At 65.3% G+C, this 15919-nt stretch overlaps 1 protein-coding gene across 6 annotated transcripts in view; it reads right to left on the minus strand.

Moving 5' to 3' along the window:
• Positions 1-15919, minus strand: part of STON2 (stonin 2) — a 279054-nt gene that overhangs the window by 59304 nt on the left and 203831 nt on the right. Inside the window, exon 1 of one of the 6 annotated variants that reach the window (XM_073638155.1) lies at positions 9583-9711. The exons of the other annotated variants lie outside the window; for them this stretch is intronic. Coding sequence (XP_073494256.1) covers positions 9583-9625 — 43 coding nt within the window. The 5' untranslated portion in view covers positions 9626-9711. Of the gene's footprint in view, positions 1-9582; positions 9712-15919 lie in introns of those variants that run through there. 6 annotated transcript variants of the gene reach the window in all.

The raw sequence follows: 15919 nt of genomic DNA on the forward strand, positions 1-15919 counted from the left end.
CCCTCCCCCAATCACCCCACCGGCCGCAATTACCTCCTCCGGCCGCAATCATCCCCCCCGACCGCAATCACCCCCCCTCCCCCAATCACCCCACCGGCCGCAATTACCTCCTCCGGCCGCAATCATCCCCCCCGACCGCAATCACCCCCCCTCCCCCAATCACCCCACGGGCCGCAATTACCTCCTCCGGCCGCAATCATCCCCCCCGACCGCAATCACCACCCCCTCCCCCAATCACCCCACCGGCCGCAATTACCTCCTCCGGCCGCAATCACCCCCCCCCCGACCGCAATCACCACCCCCTCCCCCAATCACCCCACCGGCCGCAATTACCTCCTCCGGCCGCAATCATCCCCCCCGACCGCAATCACCACCCCCTCCCCCAATCACCCCACCGGCCGCAATTACCTCCTCCGGCCGCAATCATCCCCCCCGACCGCAATCACCACCCCCTCCCCCAATCACCCCACCGGCCGCAATTACCTCCTCCGGCCGCAATCCACCCCCCCCCGACCGCAATCACCACCCCCTCCCCCAATCACCCCACCGGCCGCAATTACCTCCTCCGGCCGCAATCACCCCCCCCCGACCGCAATCACCACCCCCTCCCCCAATCACCCCACCGGTCGCAATTACCTCCTCCGGCCGCAATCATCCCCCCGACCGCAATTACCTCCTCCGGCCACAATCACCCCCCCCCCCGACCGCAATCACCCCCCCCTCCCCCAATCACCCACCGGCCGCAATCACCACCCCCTCCCCCAATCACCCCACCGGCCGCAATGACCTCCTCCGGCCGCAATCACCCCCCTCCCCCAATCACCCCCCAGCCGCAATTACCTCCTCCGGCCGCAATCACACACCCACCGGACACCCCCGGCCGCAATCACCCCCCCCCCGGCCGCAAATACCTCCTCCGGCCGCAATCACCCCCCCCCGGCCGCAATCACCCCCCCTCCCCCAATCACCCCCCCCCCGGCCGCAATTACCTCCTCCGGCCGCAATCACCCCCCCCCCCGGCCGCAATCACACACCCCCCCCCGGCCGCAATCACCCCCCCCCGCCGCAATCACACCCCCCCCCGGCCGCAATCACACCCCCCCCGGCCGCAATCACCCCCCCTCCCCCAATCACCCCCCGGCCGCAATTACCTCCTCCGGCCACAATCACCCCCCCCCCCGACCGCAATCACCCACCCTCCCCCAATCACCACCCCCTCCCCCAATCACCCCCCCCCCCCCCGGCCGCAATCACCACCCCCTCCCCCAATCACCCCACCGGCCGCAATGACCTCCTCCGGCCGCAATCACCCCCCCCCCCGGCCGCAATCACACCCCCCCGGCGCAATCACCCCCCCTCCCCCAATTACCTCCTCCGGCCGCAATCACCCCCCCTCCCCCAATTCACCTCCTCCGGCCGCAATCATCCCCCCCGACCGCAATCACCCCACTGGCCGCAATTACCTCCTCCGGCCGCAATCACCCCCCCTCCCCCAATCACCCCACCGGCCGCAATTACCTCCTCCGGCCGCAATCACCACCCCCCCGGCCGCAATCACCCCCCCTCCCCCAATCACCCCACCGACAGCAATTACCTCCTCCGGCCGCAATCTTTCCCCCCCCCGGCCGCAATCAACCTCCCTCCCCCATCACCCCACCGACAGCAAATACCTCCTCCGGCCGCAATCACCCCCCCCTCCCCCAATCACCCCACCGAAAGCAATTACCTCCTCCGGCCGCAATCACCACCCCCTCCCCCAATCACCCCACCGGCCGCAATTACCTCCTCCGGCCGCAATCACCCCCCCCCGACCGCAATCACCCCCCCTCCCCCAATCACCCCACCGGCCGCAATTACCTCCTCCGGCCGCAATCATCCCCCCCGACCGCAATCACCACCCCCTCCCCCAATCACCCCACCGGCCGCAATTACCTCCTCCGGCCGCAATCACCCCCCCCCCCGGCCGCAATCAACCTCCCTCCCCCAATCACCCCACCGACAGCAATTACCTCCTCCGCCGCAATCACACCTCCCCCGGCCGCAATCACACACCCCCGGCCGCAATCACCCCCCCCCAGGCCGCAATTACCTCCTCCGGCCGCAATCACCCCCCCTCCCCCAATCACCCCACCGACAGCAATTACCTCCTCCGGCCGCAATCACACCCCCCCGGCCGCAATCACCCCCCCCCCAGGCCGCAATTACCTCCTCCGGCCGCAATCACCCCCCCTCCCCCAATGAAAGCAATTACCTCCTCCGGCCGCAATCACCACCCCCTCCCCCAATCACCCCACGGCCGCAATTACCTCCTCCGGCCGCAATCACCCCCCCCCCGGCCGCAATCAACCTCCCTCCCCAATCACCCCACCGACAGCAATTACCTCCTCCGGCCGCAATCACCCCCCCCCCCGGCCGCAATCACCCCCCCCCCGGCCGCAATCAACCTCCCTCCCCCAATCACCCCACCGACAGCAATTACCTCCTCCGGCCGCAATCACCCCCCCCTCCGGCCGCAATCACACACCCCCCCGGCCGCAATTACCTCCTCCGGCCGCAATCACCCCCCCCCTCCCCCAATCACCCCACCGAAAGCAATTACCTCCTCCGGCCGCAATCACACCCCCCCCGGCCGCAATCACACACCCCCAGCCGCAATCACCCCCCCCCCCAGGCCGCAATTACCTCCTCCGGCCGCAATCACCACCCCCTCCCCCAATCACCCCACCGACAGCAATTACCTCCTCCGGCCGCAATCACCCCACCGGCAGCAATTACCTCCTCTGGCCGCAATCACCCCCCGACCGCAATCACCCCACCGACAGCAATTACCCCCCCCGGCCGCAATCACCTCCCCACCCAGGCCGCAATTACCTCTTCCGGCCGCAATCACCCCACCGACAGCAATTACCTTCTCCGGCCGCAATCACCCCACCGACAGCAATTACCTCCTCCGGCTGCAATCACCCCCCCGGCCGCAATCACCACCCCTCCCCCAATCACCCCACCGACAGCAATTACCTCCTCCGGCCGCAATCACCCCCCCGGCCGCAATCACCCCACCGACAGCAATTACCTCCTCCCGGCCGCAATCACCCCACCGACAGCAATTACCTCCTCCGGCCGCAATCACCCCCCCGGCCGCAATCACCCCCCCCTCCCCCAATCACCCCACCGACAGCAATTACCTCCTCCGGCCGCAATCACACCCCCCCGGCCGCAATCACCCCCCCCCCCCAGGCCGCAATTACCTCTTCCGGCCGCAATCACCCCCCCCGGCCGCAATCACCCCACTGACAGCAATTACCTCCTCGGCCGCAATCACCCCACCGACAGCAATTACCTCCTCGGGCCGCAATCAACCCCCTCCCCCAATCACCCCACCGACAGCAATTACCTCCTCCGGCCGCAATCACACCTCCCCCACCCCGGCCGCAATCCACCCCCTCCCCCAATCACCCCACCGACAGCAATTACCTCCCCCGGCCGCATCACCCCCCTCCCCCAATCACCCCCCCGGCCGCAATTACCTCCCCCGGCCGCAATCAACCCCCCTCCCCCCAATCACCCCACCGACAGCAATTACCTCCTCCGGCCGCAATCACCCCCACGGCCGCAATCAACCCCCTCCCCCAATCACCCCACCGACAGCAATTACCTCCCTCCGGCCGCAATTACCTCCCCCGGCCGCAATCAACCCCCCTCCCCCAATCACCCCACCGACAGCAATTACCTCCTCCGGCCGCAATTACCTCCTCCGGCCGCAATCAACCCCCCTCCCCCAATCACCCACCGCAGCATTTACCTCCTCCGGCCGCAATTACCTCCTCCGGCCGCAATCACCCCCACCGGCCGCAATCAACCCCCCTCCCCCAATCACCCCACTGACAGCAATTACCTCCTCCGGCCGCAATTACCTCCTCCGGCCGCAATCATCCCCCCCGGCCGCAATCACCCCCCCCCCGGCCGCAATCAACCTCCCTCCCCCAATCACCCCACTGAAAGCAATTACCTCCTCCGGCCGCAATCACCACCCCCTCCCCCAATCACCCCACCGGCCGCAATTACCTCCTCCGGCCGCAATCACCCCCCCCCCCGGCCGCAATCAACCTCCCTCCCCCAATCACCCCACCGACAGCAATTACCTCCTCCGGCCGCAATCACACCCCCCCCCCGGCCGCAATTACCTCCTCCGGCCGCAATCACCCCCCCTCCCCCAATCACCCCACCGGCCGCAATTACCTCCTCCGGCCGCAATCATCCCCCCCGACCGCAATCACCACCCCCTCCCCCAATCACCCCACCGGCCGCAATTACCTCCTCCGACCGCAATCATCCCCCCCGACCGCAATCACCACCCCCTCCCCCAATCACCCCACCGGCCGCAATTACCTCCTCCAGCCGCAATCACCCCCCCCCCGACCGCAATCACCACCCCCCGGCCGCAATTACCTCCTCCGGCCGCAATCATCCCCCCCGACCGCAATTACCTACTCCGGCCACAATCACCCCCCCCCCCCCGACCACAATCACCCCCCCTCCCCCAATCACCCCACCGGCCGCAATCACCCCCCCCCGACCGCAATCACCACCCCCTCCCCCATCACCCCACCGGCCGCAATCATCCCCCCCGACCGCAATCACCACCCCCTCCCCCAATCACCCCACCGGCCGCAATTACCTCCTCCGGCCGCAATCACCCCCCCCCCGACCGCAATCACCCCCCTCCCCCAATCACCCCACCGGCCGCAATTACCTCCTCCGGCCGCAATCATCCCCCCCGACCGCAATCACCCCCCCTCCCCCAATCACCCCACCGGCCGCAATTACCTCCTCCGGCCGCAATCATCCCCCCGACCGCAATCACCCCCTCCCCCAATCACCCCACCGGCCGCAATTACCTCCTCCGGCCGCAATCATCCCCCCCGACCGCAATCACCACCCCCTCCCCCAATCACCCCACCGGCCGCAATTACCTCCTCCGGCCGCAATCACCCCCCCCGACCGCAATCACCACCCCCTCCCCCAATCACCCCACCGGCCGCAATTACCTCCTCCGGCCGCATCATCCCCCCCGACCGCAATCACCACCCCCTCCCCCAATCACCCCACCCGGCCGCAATTACCTCCTCCGCCGCAATAACCCCCCCCCGACCGCAATCACCACCCCCTCCCCCATCACCCCACCGGTCGCAATTACCTCCTCCGGCCGCAATCATCCCCCCGACCGCAATTACCTCCTCCGGCCACAATCACCCCCCCCCCCCCCCCCCGACCGCAATCACCCCCCCTCCCCCAATCACCCCACCGGCCGCAATCACCACCCCCTCCCCAATCACCCCACCGGCCGCAATCACCACCCCCTCCCCCAATCACCCCACCGGCCGCAATGACCTCCTCCCGGCCGCAATCACCCCCCTCCCCCAATCACCCCCCCAGCCGCAATTACCTCCTCCGGCCGCAATCACACACCCCCCGGCCGCAATCACACACCCCCCGGCCGCAATCACCCCCCCGGCCGCAATTACCTCCTCCGGCCGCAATCACCCCCCCCCGGCCGCAATCACCCCCCCTCCCCCAATCACCCCCCCCGGCCGCAATTACCTCCTCCGGCCGCAATCACCCCCCCCCCCCGGCCGCAATCACACACCCCCCCCGGCCGCAATCACCCCCCCCCCGGCCGCAATCACACCCCCCCCCGGCCGCAATCACACCCCCCCCGGCCGCAATCACCCCCCCGGCCGCAATTACCTCCTCCGGCCACAATCACCCCCCCCCCCCGACCGCAATCACCCACCCTCCCCCAATCACCACCCCTCCCCAATCACCCCCCCCCCGGCCGCAATCACCACCCCCTCCCCCAATCACCCCACCGGCCGCAATGACCTCCTCCGGCCGCAATCACCCCCCCCCCGGCCGCAATCACACCCCCCCGGCCGCAATCACCCCCCCTCCCCCAATTACCTCCTCCGGCCGCAATCACCCCCCCTCCCCCAATCACCTCCTCCGGCCGCAATCATCCCCCCCGACCGCAATCACCCCACCGGCCGCAATTACCTCCTCCGGCCGCAATCACCCCCCCTCCCCAATTCACCCCACCGGCCGCAATTACCTCCTCCGGCCGCAATCACCCCCCCCCGGCCGCAATCACCCCCCCTCCCCCAATCACCCCACCGACAGCAATTACCTCCTCCGGCCGCAATCACCCCCCCCCCCCCCGGCCGCAATCAACCTCCCTCCCCCAATCACCCCACCGACAGCAAATACCTCCTCCCGGCCGCAATCACCCCCCCTCCCCCAATCACCCCACCGAAAGCAATTACCTCCTCCGGCCGCAATCACCACCCCCTCCCCAATCACCCCACCGGCCGCAATTACCTCCTCCGGCCGCAATCACCCCCCCCCCCCCGACCGCAATCACCCCCCCTCCCCCAATCACCCCACCGGCCGCAATTACCTCCTCCGGCCGCAATCATCCCCCCCGACCGCAATCACCACCCCCTCCCCCAATCACCCCACCGGCCGCAATTACCTCCTCCGGCCGCAATCACCCCCCCCCGGCCGCAATCAACCTCCCTCCCCAATCACCCCACCGACAGCAATTACCTCCTCCGGCCACAATCACACCTCCCCCCCGGCCGCAATCACACACCCCCGGCCGCAATCACCCCCCCCAGGCCGCAATTACCTCCTCCGGCCGCAATCACCCCCCCTCCCCCAATCACCCCACCGGCCGCAATTACCTCCTCCGGCCGCAATCACCCCCCTCCCCAATCACCCCACCGACAGCAATTACCTCCTCCGGCCGCAATCACACCCCCCCGGCCGCAATCACCCCCCCCCCCAGGCCGCAATTACCTCCTCCGGCCGCAATCACCCCCCCCTCCCCCAATTAAAGCAATTACCTCCTCCGGCCGCAATCACCACCCCCTCCCCAATCACCCCACCGGCCGCAATTACCTCCTCCGGCCGCAATCACCCCCCCCCCCGGCCGCAATCAACCTCCCTCCCCCAATCACCCCACCGACAGCAATTACCTCCTCCGGCCGCAATCACCCCCCCCCCGGCCGCAATCACACCCCCCCCTCCGGCCGCAATCACACACCCCCCCGGCCGCAATTACCTCCTCCGGCCGCAATCACCCCCCCTCCCCCAATCACCCCACCGAAAGCAATTACCTCCTCCGGCCGCAATCACACCCCCCCGGCCGCAATCACACACCCCCAGCCGCAATCACCCCCCCCCCCAGGCCGCAATTACCTCCTCCGGCCGCAATCACCACCCCCTCCCCCAATCACCCCACCGACAGCAATTACCTCCTCCGGCCGCAATCACCCCACCGGCAGCAATTACCTCCTCTGGCCGCAATCACCCCCCCCCCCCGGCCGCAATCAACCCCCCTCCCCCAATCACCCCACCGACAGCAATTACCCCCCCCGGCCGCAATCACCTCCCCACCCAGGCCGCAATTACCTCCTTCCGGCCGCAATCACCCCACCGACAGCAATTACCTCCTCCGGCCGCAATCACCCCCCCGGCCGCAATCACCACCCCTCCCCCAATCACCCCACCGACAGCAATTACCTCCTCCGGCCGCAATCACCCCCCGGCCGCAATCACCCCACCGACAGCAATTACCTCCTCCGGCCGCAATCACCCCACCGACAGCAATTACCTCCTCCGGCCGCAATCACCCCCCGGCCGCAATCACCCCCCCTCCCCCAATCACCCCACCGACAGCAATTACCTCCTCCGGCCGCAATCACACCCCCGGCCGCAATCACCCCCCCCCCCAGGCCGCAATTACCTCTTCCGGCCGCAATCACCCCCCCGGCCGCAATCACCCCACCGACAGCAATTACCTCCTCCGGCCGCAATCACCCCACGACAGCAATTACCTCCTCCGGCCGCAATCACCCCACCGACAGCAATTACCTCCTCCGGCCGCAATCACCCCCCGGCCGCAATCACCCCACCGACAGCAATTACCTCCTCCGGCCGCAATCACACCCCCCCAGGCCGCAATTACCTCTTCCGGCCGCATCAAACCCCCCTCCCCAATCACCCCACCGACAGCAATTACCTCCTCCGGCCGCAATCACACCTCCCCCCACCCCGGCCGCAATCACTCCCCTCCCCCAATCCCCCCCGGCCGCAATCACCCCACTTGCCGCAATCACCCCCCACCGCAATCACCCCACTTGCCGCAATCACCCCCCCCGTCCGCAATCACCGCACTTGCCGCAATCACCCCCCCCCCCCGTCCGCAATCACCGCACTTGCCGCAATCACACCCCCCCGGCCGCAATCACCCCCCGGCGTCCGCAATCACCACCCCCCCGTCCGCAATCACCCCACTTGCCGCAATCACCCCCCCGTCCGCAATCACCCCACTTGCCGCAATCACACCCCCCCCGGCCGCAACCCCCCCCCGGCCGCAATCACCCCCCCGGTGTCCGCAATCACCCCACTTGCCCACTTGCCGCAATCACCCCCCCCCCGTCCGCAATCACCCTCCCCCGGCCGCAATCACCCCCACGGCGTCCGCAATCACCCCACTTGCCGCAATCACCCCCCCCGTCCGCAATCACCCCACTTGCCGCAATCACCCCCCCCCGCAATCACCCCACTTGCCGCAATCACCCCCCCGTCCGCAATCACCCCACTTGCCGCAATCACCCCACTTGCTGCAATCACCCCCCCCGTCCGCAATCACCCCCCCCGTCCGCAATCACCCCACTTGCCGCAATCACCCCCCCCGTCCGCAATCACCCCACTTGCCGCAATCACCCCCCCCCCGCAATCACCCCCCCCCGCAATCACCCCACTTGCCGCAATCACCCCCCCGTCCGCAATCACCCCACTTGCCGCAATCACTCCCCCCCGTCCGCAATCACCCCCCCCCCGTCCGCAATCACCCCACTTGCTGCAATCACCCCCCCCCCCGTCCGCAATCACCCCACTTGCCGCAATAACCCCCCCATCCGCAATCACCCCCCGTCCGCAATCACCCCACTTGCTGCAATCACCCCCCCCCCCCGTCCGCAATCACCCCACTTGCCGCAATCACCCCCCCCCCGTCCGCAATCACCCCACTTGCTGCAATCACCCCCCGTCCGCAATCACCCCACTTGCCGCAATCACCCCCCCCCGTCCGCAATCACCCACTTGCCGCAATCACCCCCCCCCCCCCCGTCCGCAATCACCCCCCCCCCCCGTCCGCAATCACCCCCCAGATCACGTGATCACCTCTCAGCCAACACCACTTGTCTGAAGAGCTGACACTCGCGGGACGCCGAGCAGACAGAGGAGCAGCCCCAGAAACTGCGATCTAACCACTGGATGGTGCGGACAGCCCCCCAGCACGGACCCCAACCCCCCACCCAGCACCGGACCCCAACCCCCCCTCAATGTTCAGAAAATCTTCCGAAAGTCGGTCCCAAGCAACAAATCGCTTCCCCCAAAGAAGTCAGAAGACTGAAAGTCGATCGATCACATGATTTCTAAAAACTGCGAGCCCCCCTCCGTCCCCTGGACCCCTCCCTGATCATTTCCAGTCCAGTTTATGGTAGTGCCGGGACTTACCTGAGCCCAAACTGCAGCGGCCGAATCCCCGAGCAGATCTCATCTACCAGCACAGAGCCTGTCCCTACATCACTGCCGCCACCCTGCGCTGTGCAGAGCTGTGTGTGTGTGCGCTGTGCAGAGCTGTGTGGGGTGAGCTGTACGCTGTGCGGAGCTGTGTGTGTGCGCTGTGCAGAGCTGTGTGTGTGTGCGCTGTGCAGAGCTGTGTGTGTGTGTGCTGTGCAGAGCTGTATGTGTGTGCGCTGTGCAGAGCTGTGTGTGTGTGTGCTGTGCAGAGCTGTATGTGTGTGTGCTGTGCAGAGCTGTGTGAGCTGTGCAGAGCTGTGTGTGTGTGTGTGCTGTGCAGAGCTGTATGTGTGTGTGCTGTGCAGAGCTGTGTGTGTGTGTGCTGTGCAGAGCTGTATGTGTGTGCGCTGTGCAGAGCTGTGTGTGTGTGCGCTGTGCGGAGCTGTATGTGTGTGTGCTGTGCAGAGCTGTATGTGTGTGAGCTGTGCGGAGCTGTATGTGTGTGAGCTGTGCAGAGCTGTATGTGTGTGAGCTGTGCAGAGCTGTATGTGTGTGAGCTGTGCAGAGCTGTATGTGTGTGAGCTGTGCGGAGCTGTATGTGTGTGAGCTGTGCAGAGCTGTATGTGTGTGAGCTGTGCGGAGCTGTATGTGTGTGAGCTGTGCAGAGCTGTATGTGTGTGAGCTGTGCAGAGCTGTATGTGTGTGAGCTGTGCGCTGTGCAGAGCTGTGTGTGTGAGCTGTGCGGAGCTGTATGTGTGCGCTGTGCGGAGCTGTGTGTGTGTGCGCTGTGCAGAGCTGTGTGTGTGTGTGCTGTGCAGAGCTGTATGTGTGTGTGCTGTGCAGAGCTGTATGTGTGTGTGCTGTGCAGAGCTGTATGTGTGTGAGCTGTGCGGAGCTGTATGTGTGTGAGCTGTGCAGAGCTGTATGTGTGTGAGCTGTGCGCTGTGCAGAGCTGTGTGTGTGTGCGCTGTGCGGAGCTGTGTGTGTGCGCTGTGCGGAGCTGTGTGTGTGTGTGCTGTGCAGAGCTGTATGTGTGTGTGCTGTGCAGAGCTGTGTGTGTGTGTGCTGTGCAGAGCTGTATGTGTGTGCGCTGTGCAGAGCTGTGTGTGTGTGTGCTGTGCAGAGCTGTATGTGTGTGTGCTGTGCAGAGCTGTGTGAGCTGTGCGCTGTGCAGAGCTGTGTGTGTGTGTGCTGTGCAGAGCTGTATGTGTGTGTGCTGTGCAGAGCTGTGTGTGTGTGTGTGCTGTGCAGAGCTGTATGTGTGTGAGCTGTGCGGAGCTGTATGTGTGTGAGCTGTGCAGAGCTGTATGTGTGTGAGCTGTGCAGAGCTGTATGTGTGTGAGCTGTGCGCTGTGCAGAGCTGTGTGTGTGCGCTGTGCGGAGCTGTATGTGTGTGCGCTGTGCGCTGTGCGGAGCTGTGTGTGTGAGCTGTGCGCTGTGCAGAGCTGTGTGTGTGTGCGCTGTGCAGAGCTGTGTGTGTGAGCTGTGCGGAGGTGTGTGTGTGAGCTGTGCGCTGTGCGGAGCTGTGTGTGTGAGCTGTGCGGAGCTGTGTGTGTGAGCTGTGCGAAGCTGTGTGCGTGAGCTGTGCAGAGCTGTGTGTGTGCGCTGTGCAGAGCTGTGTGTGAGCTGTGCGCTGTGCAGAGGTGTGTGTGTGTGTGAGCTGTGCGCTGTGCAGAGCTGTGTGTGTGAGCTGTGCGCTGTGCAGAGCTGTGTGGGGTGAGCTGTGCGCTGTGCAGAGCTGTGTGGGGTGAGCTGTGCAGAGCTGTGTGGGGTGAGCTGTTCGCTGTGCAGAGCTGTGTGGGGTGAGCTGTGCAGAGCTGTGTGTGTGAGCTGTGCGGAGCTGTGTGTGTGCGCTGTGCGGAGCTGTATGTGTGCGCTGTGCGGAGCTGTGTGTGTGTGCGCTGTGCAGAGCTGTGTGTGTGTGTGCTGTGCAGAGCTGTATGTGTGTGTGCTGTGCAGAGCTGTATGTGTGTGTGCTGTGCAGAGCTGTATGTGTGTGAGCTGTGCGGAGCTGTATGTGTGTGAGCTGTGCAGAGCTGTATGTGTGTGAGCTGTGCGCTGTGCAGAGCTGTGTGTGTGTGCGCTGTGCGGAGCTGTGTGTGTGCGCTGTGCGGAGCTGTGTGTGTGTGTGCTGTGCAGAGCTGTATGTGTGTGTGCTGTGCAGAGCTGTGTGTGTGTGTGCTGTGCAGAGCTGTATGTGTGTGCGCTGTGCAGAGCTGTGTGTGTGTGTGCTGTGCAGAGCTGTATGTGTGTGTGCTGTGCAGAGCTGTGTGAGCTGTGCGCTGTGCAGAGCTGTGTGTGTGTGTGCTGTGCAGAGCTGTATGTGTGTGTGCTGTGCAGAGCTGTGTGTGTGTGTGCTGTGCAGAGCTGTATGTGTGTGCGCTGTGCGGAGCTGTGTGTGTGTGCGCTGTGCGGAGCTGTATGTGTGTGTGCTGTGCAGAGCTGTATGTGTGTGAGCTGTGCGGAGCTGTATGTGTGTGAGCTGTGCGGAGCTGTATGTGTGTGAGCTGTGCAGAGCTGTATGTGTGTGAGCTGTGCAGAGCTGTATGTGTGTGAGCTGTGCGCTGTGCAGAGCTGTGTGTGTGCGCTGTGCGGAGCTGTATGTGTGTGCGCTGTGCGCTGTGCGGAGCTGTGTGTGTGAGCTGTGCGCTGTGCAGAGCTGTGTGTGTGTGCGCTGTGCAGAGCTGTGTGTGTGAGCTGTGCGCTGTGCAGAGCTGTGTGTGTGAGCTGTGCGGAGGTGTGTGTGTGAGCTGTGCGCTGTGCGGAGCTGTGTGTGTGAGCTGTGCGGAGCTGTGTGTGTGAGCTGTGCGGAGCTGTGTGCGTGAGCTGTGCAGAGCTGTGTGTGTGCGCTGTGCAGAGCTGTGTGTGAGCTGTGCGCTGTGCAGAGCTGTGTGTGAGCTGTGTGGTGTGCAGAGCTGTGTGGGGTGAGCTGTGCGCTGTGCAGAGCTGTGTGGGGTGAGCTGTGCAGAGCTGTGTGTGTGCGTTGTGCTGAGCTGTGCGCTGTGCGGAGCTGTGTGGGGTGAGCTGTGCGCTGTGCGGAGCTGTGTGTGTGAGCTGTGCGCTGTGCGGAGCTGTGTGGGGTGAGCTGTGCGCTGTGCGGAGCTGTGTGTGTGAGCTGTGCACTGTGCAGAGCTGTGTGTGTGCGCTGTGCGGAGCTGTGTGTGTGCGCTGTGCGGAGCTGTGTGTGTGCGCTGTGCTGAGCTGTGTGTGTGCGCTGTGCTGAGCTGTGTGTGTGCGCTGTGCTGAGCTGTGTGTGTGCGCTGTGCTGAGCTGTGTGTGTGCGCTGTGCTGAGCTGTGTGTGTGCGCTGTGCTGAGCTGTGTGTGTGAGCTGTGCGGAGCTGTGTGTGTGAGCTGTGCGCTGTGCGGAGCTGTGTGTGTGTGTGCGCTGTGCAGAGCTGTGTGGGGTGAGCTGTGCGCTGTGCGGAGCTGTGTGTGTGAGCTGTGCGCTGTGCGGAGCTGTGTGTGTGTGCTGTGCAGAGCTGTGTGTGTGCGCTGTGCAGAGCTGTGTGTGTGCGCTGTGCGGAGCTGTGTGTGTGCGCTGTGCGGAGCTGTGTGTGTGCTGTGCGGAGCTGTTTGTGTGCGCTGTGCAGAGCTGTGTGTGTGCGCTGTGTGTGCGCTGTGCAGAGGTGTCTGTGTGCGCTGTGCGGAGCTGTGTGTGTGTGAGCTGTGCGCTGTGCGGAGCTGTGTGTGTGTGAGCTGTGCGCTGTGCGGAGCTGTGTGTGTGCGCTGTGCGGAGCTGTGTGTGTGCGCTGTGCTGAGCTGTGTGTGTGCGCTGTGCGGAGCTGTGTGTGTGAGCTGTGCAGAGCTGTGTGTGTGCGCTGTGCGGAGCTGTGTGTGTGCACTGTGCGGAGCTGTGTGTGTGCGCTGTGCGGAGCTGTGTGTGTGCGCTGTGCGGAGCTGTGTGTGTGAGCTGTGCAGAGCTGTGTGTGTGAGCTGTGCGGAGCTGTGTGTGAGCTGTGCGGAGCTGTGTGTGTGCGCTGTGCGGAGCTGTGTGTGTGAGCTGTGTGTGTGAGCTGTGCAGAGCTGTGTGTGTGAGCTGTGCGGAGCTGTGTGTGTGCGCTGTGCGGAGCTGTGTGTGTGAGCTGTGCGGAGCTGTGTGTGTGAGCTGTGTGTGTGAGCTGTGCGGAGCTGTGTGTGTGAGCTGTGTGTGTGAGCTGTGCGGAGCTGTGTGTGTGCGCTGTGCGGAGCTGTGTGTGTGCGCTGTACGGAGCTGTGTGTGTGCGCTGTACGGAGCTGTGTGTGTACGCTGTGCGGAGCTGTGTGTGTACGCTGTGCGGAGCTGTGTGTGTACGCTGTGCGGAGCTGTGTGTGTGCGCTATGCAGAGCTGTGTGTGTGCGCTATGCAGAGCTGTGTGCGTGCGCTGTGCAGAGCTGTGTGCGTGCGCTGTGCAGAGCTGTGTGCGTGAGCTGTGCTGAGCTGTGTGCGTGCGCTGTGCTGAGCTGTGTGCGTGCGCTGTGCTGAGCTGTGTGCGTGCGCTGTGCGGAGCTGTGTGCGTGCGCTGTGCGGAGCTGTGTGCGTGCGCTGTGCGGAGCTGTGTGCGTGCGCTGTGCGGAGCTGTGTGCGTGCGCTGTGCGGAGCTGTGTGCGTGCGCTGTGCTGAGCTGTGTGCGTGCGCTGTGCGGAGCTGTGTGCGTGCGCTGTGCGGAGCTGTGTGCGTGCGCTGTGCGGAGCTGTGTGCGTGCGCTGTGCGGAGCTGTGTGCGTGCGCTGTGCGGAGCTGTGTGCGTGCGCTGTGCGGAGCTGTGTGCGTGCGCTGTGCGGAGCTGTGTGCGTGCGCTGTGCGGAGCTGTGTGCGTGCGCTGTGCGGAGCTGTGTGCGTGCGCTGTGCGGAGCTGTGTGCGTGCGCTGTGCGGAGCTGTGTGCGTGCGCTGTGCGGAGCTGTGTGCGTGCGCTGTGCGGAGCTGTGTGCGTGCGCTGTGCAGAGCTGTGTGCGTGCGCTGTGCAGAGCTGTGTGCGTGCGCTGTGCAGAGCTGTGTGCGTGCGCTGTGCAGAGCTGTGTGCGTGCGCTGTGCAGAGCTGTGTGCGTGCGCTGTGCAGAGCTGTGTGCGTGCGCTGTGCAGAGCTGTGTGCGTGCGCTGTGCAGAGCTGTGTGCGTGCGCTGTGCAGAGCTGTGTGCGTGCGCTGTGCAGAGCTGTGTGCGCGGAGCTGTGTGTGCACGCTGTGCGGAGCTGTGTGTGCGCGCTGTGCGGAGCTGTGTGTGCGCGCTGTGCGGAGCTGTGTGTGTGCGCGCTGTGCAGAGCTGTGTGTGTGCGCGCTGTGCAGAGCTGTGTGTGTGCGCGCTGTGCAGAGCTGTGTGTGTGCGCGCTGTGCAGAGCTGTGTGTGTGTGCGCTGTGCGGAGCTGTGTGTGTGAGCTGTGCGCTGTGCGGAGCTGTGTGTGTGTGAGCTGTGCGCTGTGCGGAGCTGTGTGTGTGTGAGCTGTGCGCTGTGCGGAGCTGTGTGTGTGTGTGCGCTGTGCGGAGCTGTGTGTGTGTGAGCTGTGCGCTGTGCGGAGCTGTGTGTGTGTGTGCGCTGTGCGGAGCTGTGTGTGTGCGCGCTGTGCGGAGCTGTGTGTGTGCGCGCTGTGCGGAGCTGTGTGTGCGCTGTGCGGAGCTGTGTGTGCGCGCTGTGCGGAGCTGTGTGTGCGCGCTGTGCGGAGCTGTGTGTGTGCGCTGTGCAGAGCTGTGTGGGGTGAGCTGTGCAGAGCTGTGTGTGTGTGAGCTGTGTGGTGTGCAGAGCTGTGTGGGGTGAGCTGTGCGCTGTGCAGAGCTGTGTGGGGTGAGCTGTGCGCTGTGCAGAGCTGTGTGGGGTGAGCTGTGCGCTGTGCAGAGCTGTGTGGGGTGAGCTGTGCGCTGTGCAGAGCTGTGTGGGGTGAGCTGTGCGGAGCTGTGTGTGTGCGCTGTGTTGAGCTGTGTGTGAGCTGTTTGTGTGCGCTGTGCGGAGCTGTGTGTGTGAGCTGTGCGGAGCTGTGTGTGTGAGCTGTGCGGAGCTGTGTGTGTGCGCTGTGCTGAGCTGTGTGTGTGCGCTGTGCGGAGCTGTGTGTGCGCGCTGTGCGGAGCTGTGTGTGCGCGCTGTGCGGAGCTGTGTGTGCGCTGTGCGGAGCTGTGTGTGTGCGCTGTGCAGAGCTGTGTGGGGTGAGCTGTGCAGAGCTGTGTGTGTGTGAGCTGTGTGGTGTGCAGAGCTGTGTGGGGTGAGCTGTGCGCTGTGCAGAGCTGTGTGGGGTGAGCTGTGCGCTGTGCAGAGCTGTGTGGGGTGAGCTGTGCGCTGTGCAGAGCTGTGTGGGGTGAGCTGTGCGCTGTGCAGAGCTGTGTGTGAGAGCTGTGCGGAGCTGTGTGTGTGCGCTGTGCTGAGCTG

The sequence above is a fragment of the Phyllobates terribilis genome, unplaced genomic scaffold (assembly GCF_046119375.1).
Source record: "Phyllobates terribilis strain yellow unplaced genomic scaffold, ASM4611937v1 Scaffold_7__3_contigs__length_470593459, whole genome shotgun sequence".
NCBI lineage: Eukaryota > Metazoa > Chordata > Amphibia > Anura > Dendrobatidae > Phyllobates > Phyllobates terribilis.